At 37.0% G+C, this 9,768-nt stretch overlaps 1 protein-coding gene across 1 annotated transcript; it reads right to left on the reverse strand.

Annotated features, from left to right (window-relative positions):
- Window positions 1–4,199: 4,199 nt before the first annotated feature.
- Window positions 4,200–8,771, reverse strand: LOC117637401 (NADH dehydrogenase [ubiquinone] iron-sulfur protein 8, mitochondrial). The gene is made up of 8 exons (XM_034372281.1): window positions 8,506–8,771; window positions 6,226–6,304; window positions 6,005–6,058; window positions 5,777–5,868; window positions 5,581–5,694; window positions 4,906–4,973; window positions 4,715–4,826; window positions 4,200–4,600 (listed from the first exon to the last, which is right to left on the reverse strand). Exons 1-8 carry the CDS (start codon window positions 8,557–8,559, stop codon window positions 4,505–4,507), a joined length of 669 nt encoding a protein of 222 aa, XP_034228172.1. The 5' UTR covers window positions 8,560–8,771; the 3' UTR covers window positions 4,200–4,504.
- Window positions 8,772–9,768: the final 997 nt, after the last annotated feature.

A 9,768-nucleotide genomic window follows, 5' to 3' on the forward strand; every position in this document is an offset into this window, starting at 1 on the left:
CCCTGGGGTTAGGGTTTGGGTTTTAAGCGGTAACGCGATTTTAGCTAATCCGACCGTCCGTTTCGGACCAAATTCGCAGAACATGGTTCCCGCTCTATGAGAAACCTTCAGGGAAGCTCAGATTGGCCATCGGACATCGTGGACCCCACGGGTCCCGGGTCGGCCGATCTAACAGTTTATCGCTTAGCTGAGCGTCGGACCTTCCAAAGCGGGTCCAAGTGTCTGAAAGGTTTAATGTGGGCATATGAGTAACTTGAAATGAAATGCACGTATTCTAGGAGCCGGGGGCAGGGTGTTTAATTTAAATTCTATTTATCCAGTAGTTTATTAATTTATTATTTTTGGATAAGCAGGCACCAGGAGTCCAGCTAACCCTCAGGAGGGACCTTCGAAGGGTCCAGCCAGCTCGGACCAGCAGTGAGTGGACTTTTCTTTCTTAAAAGGATTTTATAATTTTATGTTATATTTGATCTTGAATAAGTGTTATAGTATGAACTTTATTGTGAAATACCTTTATTTTTATGAAAATTAGCCAAGCAGCTGATTTGAGGTTTTTGAGCCAAAATAGTAGTTTAGCTCAGATTTACCAGAATTCAGAGGATATCAGATTTGATCAGAAATAGTTATTTTAGACCACCATGTACCCACTCTCTATTTGGTGATTACCCAGAGTTGGACCGATGTCGACGGACATCCGGTCCGATTTTAGTTAGTCAGTGCACTTGACTTAGCCTCACGAGTTTCGGGGACGCTCGGACCGTGAGTGCCAGGATTTGCGGCTCGGCAGACTTGGTGTCCCGAGACCTGCCAGGATTGCGGCTCGGCTGACTCTGTGTCCCTGAGACCTGCCAGGATAGCGGATCAGGCTGACTACGGTCCCCTGTATTCTGCCTGAGCGACTCGAGCTGACTTGGTGTCATCGAGAACCTGCCGGCGGATCAGGCTGATCATAGTCCCCTGATTTCGCCAGTTTGCGACTCGGGTAGCCTGTGTGACGCCCAAGACCTGCCAGGGAATTGACGGTTATCACAGGGGTACAATTAGGTGGCAGTTTTAAAGGATTCTTTTTAAAACTTTTTATTGCAGTTATTGTTTCACTCATTTTTATCAGTATATTTGATACTCAAACATGTGTTATACTGTTATATCTTTGTTTAGTATGTGAACATTTATATAGTTACATTTATCTATGTTTAAATGATTATCTCGAGTTTGATTATGATCAAATAGTAGCTTTTATGTCCCTATGTTTTTCAAACGGGGGTTACTATGTTCTCAAATGTTTTCACGAACATTATTTTTGGTCCACTCACAATTTTAACTTGTTTTTCGCCTCCAGGCCGTAGAAGAAGGAAGGAAACCACCCGGGCCATCATCTTAGCTCTCGTCCCACCACCGAAGCGTAGGACCTCGTTTTAACTTTCTTAGTTCTGTAAATTTGTATATAAGGCTCTGATATCTTGTTGAACATGAGAAACTGGAGTTAAGATCTGTTTGTTGAGTTAGTCTGGCAGTTGGTAGGTTGTTTGAGACTGTTTGACAGGTGGAAAACTTTGGGTTTGGTCAAAATACAGGGGAGACTCTGCCGAATTTTCGACAGAAGTCGGGAGAAAATTTTAAAAAGAAATTGAAAAAGGAAAGGGTAAAAAGGTCATTCGTGCCCGACATTCGCCAGGTGTCGGACACGCACAAGATTCGGCTCGGTTTCCAAAGCGGAAATTGGGTAGGGTCCTGTCAGAGAGAGAGAGAGAGAGAGAGAGAGAGAGAGAGAGAGAGTTTAATTTTAATTTTTTATTCATATTTTAATCAATTTTGATACAAAAATACCATTTTGCCCCTGCACTTAATATAAAAGTTAACAAAATTGAAGTCATGACCATTTGTCCTAACGAAACTAAAGTTAAAGGACCGTGTGAACTATTTTGGAAATTGAAGTACTCAAATGCAAATCGGGTCTAAATTTATGGACTGATGAAATGATTAACCCAATTATAATATCAGTTCTTCTCTCATCCGGACGTTCTGTCGTTATTATAGTACAAACACCATTGTAAATAAGGAGAAAAGTATGAAGAGGTAGTAGAAAATACATGGCGTTTGTATACGAGAAAATCTAATTATATGTAATAATGAATTATGTGAATCAATCATCATGGCTAACCAAATATATACATGAATTATCAAATATATAACAAATCACTAACAACATTATAATAAAACAAGTCAGGTAGTGTATATAAATTTAAATTTACATATATACCTGAATTTGAATTGAGATTCCAATATGACTATTTGATTTTGAATGGCGTTTATGAATTTATGAATTATGATTTTCACTTTTTAGTGTTGAAATTTCTGAAATTGAAAAAAAAAAAAAAAAAGGGGTAAATGAATGAAAAAGTGAACAAGCACAAACCCAGTTGAATTAATCACCAAGACAAAATCTATTTCCAAGAAAACTAGAGAGAGACCTGTGGCTAGGGGTGGCATTTTAAACCGAAAAACCGAAAAACCGCAAAAACCAACCGATATTTTACCGCAATAAAACCGCAATCGCGGTAAACCGAACCGCAATCGCGGTATTAAGAACCGAACCGCATTTGCGGTTGCGGTTGCGGTTGCGGTTGCGGTATTTGATTTTCAAAATTTGCGGTTACCGCAAACCGCAAAGTATAGCCGCACGGCTATACTCTATGAATAATTAAGTAAAATTGTGAACCCTTCTCTTCTTTCTCTGTAGCCGTGAGATGAAAACCTGGAATCTGTTTCTTCTCCTGATTCCCATTCGCCTCTCTCTCAACTCTCTCTTCCAAATCCTTTGCATCCTAAAATGGTAGAGGCATTAGTGTGTACTAGTGATTGGCTTAAAGCGGACGAATTTTCCTTTTACAAGAAACCAACGGATGATGAGGTTGAATTCTACAAGGAAATAGAAGATATGACAACTTGTAAGTAATTAGTTTATTTATGCTTCTTCTTATAATAAAATGTACTAAACTATGTTGTTTTATTTGTAGATAGCATTGGTGCTCAAACAACACAAAGGGGTTCTTCAAATCCACTCACCACCAACACTTGAGTTTGTAACATTGGTGTATTGCATTTTTCCTTTTAGTTTGTAACTTTAATTAACTTTGAATTGGATTTTTCTTTTTGGTTGTAACTTTAATTCATTTTGCTTTTGGTTTGTAACTTTAAAGGATTTGGAATTGGAATGCTTGAGAAGTTTAACTTTAATTGGAATGTTTGGAATTGTAACTTTAATTTTCTTAGGTTGTGAATGCTTGAGAATTGGAATCGATTGTGAATTTATATATGCTTGAGAAATTGAGGTTGTGTATTTATTTATTTAGGTTGTAAATTTATATTTTTGTGAATGCTTGAGAATTTGCGGTTTTAAACCGCAAATTCGCGGTAACCGACCGCATTTTGCGGTTTACCGCGGTAAACCGCAAAATGCGGTCGGTTTGCGGTTTAAAAAATCACCAAACCGCAAATAGTCGGTCGGTTTGCGGTTTGAGTAAAAATTCGCGGTTACCGAACCGCAACCACCCCTACCTGTGGCTGTGTTTGTGTTGTGGCGCCAAACGAGAGCGAGTATTGAGTGCTGAGCCTACAACAATGCGTTGTAAAATATATGGGTATGTATGGGATCTTTCCTATACGAACGAGGTTAAAAAACCAACGGTTAGGATCGTCTGCGGTCCAGAACTCCTCCATCTACCGTGCTAATTCTACTTTTCTTGTTTTTTTTTTATTTTTTTATTTTCTCCATTATTCAAATAAACTCGATAGATTTGGTATCTTACCTTTAAAAAAAGGGAATTGACTCAATCTCATTATATTGTATTATTCCGTGTCTCACGTTTTCTATTCTGTCAATTTGGTCCGTAAAACCGCTAACTTGCTAATGCGGCAGGAGTATTATACAGTGATCGTTTCATGAGTTTCCCATTTTTTTCCTTTAGGTGTTTTTTTTTCTGTTACCAAAAATAAAGAGTAAAAATAAAACCCTTGGAAGTACCCAGAGTGGGATATGCTACGTGCTCCTCTTCCTCTTTACCTCTCACCGGCGGCCCGATTCTAGTGAACCCATGGCGGGCCCTCTTTTTGCTTCCATTGATCGGTACAATTGAGATCAAACATAAAAATTTGGGAGAACTCTTTGGTAAAAAGTATCATGGTCAGTAGGCTTCAACTTCTCCAACACCCAAATTCTCTACTAACTCACATTGTTCAAACGAAACTAGAGGATGGTCTATAAATTGGTAAAGATTCACGTCCAACCATGCTCAACATGTTTTAAGATCTTACAGAAAAAAACTTTGATCCCTTGCATTTGGAATCATTACTTACAATGACTCAATTACAAAGATTAGGGTAATAAAATACCAACAATACAACCTCTTTAAGATCCATGCATGGATCTATTATTTTTCCACATCATCAAAAAGTCAAGAAAGTGCGAGTATGGTAACTAGGAAAGAGCCATGGGGGTGGAAAATCAGCGGTAGAGGCTTTCGGATCTGAGGTTCTCAGCAATCTCAGTCTCCCATCGGTCTCCATTCTCGAGCAGCTTTTCTTTGTCATAAAGAAGCTCCTGCAACAGCAGCAGAAAAGAGTGCCTTGGATCAGTTGTCAGAAAATGTGATTAGAATCAAGATGAAGACATAGGATTAGTTGCTATGAGTCAATAGAAAGGATGCTCAGTAACCTCATGAGTCTCTGTTGAAAATTCAAAGTTTGGTCCTTCTACAATGGCATCAACAGGGCATGCCTCTTGACAGAATCCACAGTAGATGCACTTTGTCATGTCAATGTCATACCTGAAAAACTAGACGAGTGTGAGGCGGAGATTGCAAGGGAAAAGAAGGGGGAGGGGAAGAAGGGAGAGTCATCCTTCACCTAGTAGTCCTACGGCTACCATCTTCTCGTTCCTCAGCCTCAATTGTGATTGCCTGCGCCGGACATATCTGAGAAAAACAACTGCTTTGTGAGTTAAAATGTTATATTCAGCTGCTCATGCCTTATAACATAGTAACACATGAAGCAAGCCTGTTGCGGATTTAGCAGTGAAATGATACTTCAAATTCTACATGAGTCTGAATTACATCCTAGGCAAAGGAATAAAGCATAAGAGCAGAAAACACACTGTATATACAAATATCAGTGTAACAGCAGAATACTATGATACACTACGTGTGCACATCAAGAATATATCCTAATCTGGAAAGTAATTAGACATCAATGAGGTACAGCAGCAAAACTAGGCCAAAAATCCAATATAGTTTGCTGAATGTGATAGGAGGCAGCGTTGTCTGGCCTCTAGCTCCAGGTATTGTCCAAGATGACAAAGCAGGCTCTGCCCATTGGCAGCTCAAGGAATGCATATCAACAACAAAAATAAACATCAAAGCAGAAACAAGTAAACTAACCCAGACATACTAGATGAAGAATTATGAAATTTTCTAACCAGTTTTGGCAGGCAGGAATTTTCCGCATCATAACCTAAATTTATATGTTGTCTTTAATTCATATTTGAAAACCTAAAATAACCACAAAAGAGTTTTCAACTCTTACAGCTTCGCAAAGCTTGCATGCAATGCAACGCTCTTCTCCCGTAGGATATCGCCGTAGGGCATGTTCACCGCGAAAACGAGGACTCAAAGGGCCCTTCTCAAATGGATAATTGATCTGCAAAACAAAAGATGGATTTCATAGTTCACCACAGAAAAATGAAAAGTGAACTTGGCAATGTGTATCGGAAGATACTTACAGTAACTTTTTTCTCAAAAAAGTACTTAAGCGTCAGCATCAGACCTCGAACCATTTCAGTGAGGAACAATGTGTTTATGCTTCGCTCAAAGACTACAGTAATTAAAAAATCAGGATATTATTTCACATAGCCTAAAATAATGTAATAACACCAAATTAAGAACAAAAATAATGGTTTCCTTTTTCTTTCTTTTTTATTCCCTTTTTTCTTGAGGGGAAGGGGGGTTACCAGAACTCCAGTCCTTTGAAATCTCCTTTGCGAGTTGCTCTCTTTCCTCATCCTCTGCAGTTGGCATAAACAAGAAGTTTAAAAAAAAAAAAATCTAAAAGATAATATCACACCATGATGAAGCACCGTACAGGCCAAATAACATGATATTGAAGATATCAATATAATTTTATCTTAAACTATCATTATTACAACACCCATGACCCTGCAGAAGAGCAAACCTTTTATAGTGGAGAAGTAATGTGAACTGGAACGCGGTCCATAGTAGTAAGAACCCTGCAAGGCTTGCCCTGGTACAGCCTAAACACAAACCGAAAAAATAGACCAGTAAAACGTCCAATAGCTAAAATAGAATACGAAACAGGTATACATAAACCCAAAGTTTTAAGAAAGCTCTCCCTATAATTATACTGAAATTATAAAAACATATGAAACATGCGACCACCACATGTGAGGGAATTCAAATGTAGTTTTGTTTGGTTTGCAGTCAAGTCCAAATCGTAAACTCTGTCAACGTGGCAACATGCAACCACCACATGTAAGGGAATTCTTGTCTCCAAAAAGTTTGTAATCAGGACCATGTAACCATTCTGTCTATTTTTGTAGGAATTAATTGCTAAGTAAATAAAACTACAGGAGTAAATTGCCAATTAAAATGACAAATCAAAGTGAAAAAAAAGGTCAAGGACCAAAATTAAACTACTCAAAAAATCTGAGAACCTATTGACAACAGTTTCTTGTGTGGCTTTCTTCTTCTTCTTTTTTCATTAAAGAAAGAGAGGGAAGATAGAAGAAAAGGATAATAGAGATGAAATAACTTAAAGAGATAAGAGAAATAAAACTCAGAATTGAATTTACAATAAAAACTCAAAAACAGTTTTATATGGTTTTTTGAGGTTTTGGGGAATTTAGTTTTAATGTTATATATTCTGTCTCCTTTATTTCCTAACCACTCTCATCTCTCATTCTTTTATCATCCCCAGCTCCCCTCTTTCCCTTTGATTAAAAAGAAACATCGGAAAACAGAAACATTGTCTTCAAACTGGCCCTACATTAATCCGAATCATAAATTACAGTGATTATTTTGAAACGAACTGTTGATGAATGTGATCTCTTACACTATTCATCGAGTATTTAAGTCCAATCTTTGATCTATCAAATTTGGTGACAACGCACAATAATCAGTTCATGTATTGGAAGAAGCAGAAAACCTCTATATTGAAGACCCAAATTCAAATAGAAAACTAGTATTTTCAATCAAATTTAATTCAAGGTACCAGTCAACTACACCTCAAATTGTAATATACTTAATCATACCAAAGGACTCCCAAACACTATGAATGTGTTTGATTTGCAGAATAGATGTTGAGGAATGAGGTTATTCTATGTTTGGTAAGTACAAATCATTTTGTGTTGATTTTCCCATAGATATCCAAAACCCACAAAACGAAAGTTTTGTTAACCCAAGGGACAAGGTGGGCTTTTAAACCCCATTCTCTGCTTTTGACATTCAAAAAATCAAAATGAAAACGATTACCTTATGCAATTGGTTCTAAATGGTAAAATTTCATTGGTGTCTTAATCACTTCCATTCCAACCTCTCCAAACACTGAAATGAAAATCATTAAATTCCACTGATTCCTAAAAATCTCATTCCAACGAATAGATTCTTAAAACCCCATTCCATGAAACAAACACACCCTAAGTATGAGCAACCCAGAATTCTTTTAAGCTCCTTTGATTAGCACCACAATTGCCCTAATTCTCAGAGCAAATGACATTGCAAGGCATAATAAATTCTTTGGTTTTGTGTATCCATTCCAATACCCGTCATAATATCCGATATTAAATATTAGTTCTGGTGCACCACATGCTTTGTTCATGGGTCATCCACAAACAATGAAATACCCAGGTAGCCTATGAATTTCACTTGGACATGTAAAAAAAAAAAAAAAAAAAAAAAAAAAAAAAAAAAAAAAAAAAAGGAAGGTAATCCACCTCCCTTGTGCAAAAATTAGGTTACCAAAAACCACGCTAAAGGTCGCAAGACATAGCAGATTCAGAAAGCAAGAATTGGTCTATAACCACAATAATACCCAATAAACAAAATCGCAAAGAAATTAGCTTCCAACCCTTTCTATATCTATTCAGTATTGAAATTTAAAACAGTGGCAGCTCCATAGGATTGAAAAGAAAAAATAAATAAATACAATTATATATCAGTAGTGGAGCTAATGAATGAAAATCAGATTTTCATTCGAAAAATTTAAGAACAAATAAAACAAATGGCTCAGTTCAGCTCAAAGAAATCAAGTCTCAGTACAATGCTCCTGATCCAAGAAATTTGGAAGGAGTAAAAGAGTTGGAAAATTTGACTTTCATAGGTAGCCAATAGTGAATATTAAGATTGAAGCTTTCTTTTTTTTGGTTTGCTTTGCCCATTTTCTCAGAAACCAAACGGAGAACGAGAAAAGAGCAGTTAGGGCAGAGGATAAACTTACGAGCTGCCTGGAGCGGAGAGCCTGAAGGGACTTGCGAGCTAAGATCGCAGCCATTGCTGATGATGGCTGAGTCGGACGGGTCTTCTTCTATGCGACTCGGGTTTCGATTTGGGAACGTTGGGAACGAATCGAGCACAGGCTTAATGCCAATCAAATGGAAATGGAAATTGATGTCCGGGGCTTAGTTCAGATTGTTTCGTCACTTGCCACCAGTCGGTTGCGACCATGTAAACGGTGCGTTTTGATATGGAATGGCCCAATGATGTGCGTTTATTGGGGTTTTTTTATTTTTATTTTTATTATAACCACAATTAGGGGTGGGCGCGGTCCGGTTCACACCTCAAACCGGAACCGAAACCGGTATTATTTAACCGGTCCGGTTCGGTTCGGTTTAGGCAAAAAAAATTTCAAAAATCGACCGATTCGGTTCTGACCGGTTCCGGTTTTGAACCGGATTATTAATTTAATTTTTTTTGAAAAAAAATTATTTTTTTATTTTTTTTTTTTTAAAAATTATAATAAATAACTTATTTTTTTAGCTTAAAAATGAACAAATAATCCAATTCATACATTTAGAAATTTTTTGAAGTTGAACTTGGAAAATTAGTGATTATAAAAGTTAAAATATGGCATTAGATTTTAAAAATCTGTAAAAATATAAAATATAAAATATATGACCGGTCCGGTTCGGTCCGGTCCGGTGTGGAAAGATGTAAAACCGGAACTAGAACCGGTTGGAACCGGTTCGGTCCGGTTCCGGTCCGGTTTGTTGACTTTTTTGGTCAACCGGTTTTTTTCCCCTTTTTTTTTCATCGGTTCGGTTCGGTGTTCCGGTTTTCCGGTCCCGATGCCCACCCCTAACCACAATGGCCTTTGAACCATAATACTATGTTGTTATTAGAATGATTTCAATTTTTTACTTTAATCATCCAAGGGTTGATAAAATTTTATTTTAAAATATCATTATTTTTTACTTTTTAAATTAAACTTTAAAAATAAAATATAAATAAATAAATAAAATAAAAATAAAAAAACCCAAAATCTTTGAATGTGTTCTTCTTCCTCCCATGGGTGCTCCCGTGTTCTGCTCAATCTCGAGTTCTTGCAGCTATGCTATTTGTTACTGATTAACATGGAAAAATCTAATTTTTATTTATTTCTTCCATTCAAGTTTTTCCTTTGTTTATTACATATGTTTGTACTAATTTTCTTATTATACGAAAAGTGCAGGAGTGATGGCAAATGCATTAGATGAATGAATGT

Source organism: Prunus dulcis, chromosome 8 (assembly GCF_902201215.1).
Source record: "Prunus dulcis chromosome 8, ALMONDv2, whole genome shotgun sequence".
Classification (NCBI taxonomy): Eukaryota; Viridiplantae; Streptophyta; class Magnoliopsida; order Rosales; family Rosaceae; genus Prunus; species Prunus dulcis.

Coding starts and splice junctions, on each gene's coding strand:
- LOC117637401 (XM_034372281.1), bottom strand. CDS start 8,559: ATGGCTGCGATCTTAGCTCGCAAGTCCCTTCAGGCTCTCCGCTCCAGG. Junction 4,974..5,580: donor CATGCAAGCTTTGCGAAGCT/GTAAGAGTTGAA, acceptor TGTTTTTCTCAG/ATATGTCCGGCGCAGGCAAT. Junction 4,601..4,714: donor TTTCAACAGAGACTCATGAG/GTTACTGAGCAT, acceptor CTGCTGTTGCAG/GAGCTTCTTTATGACAAAGA.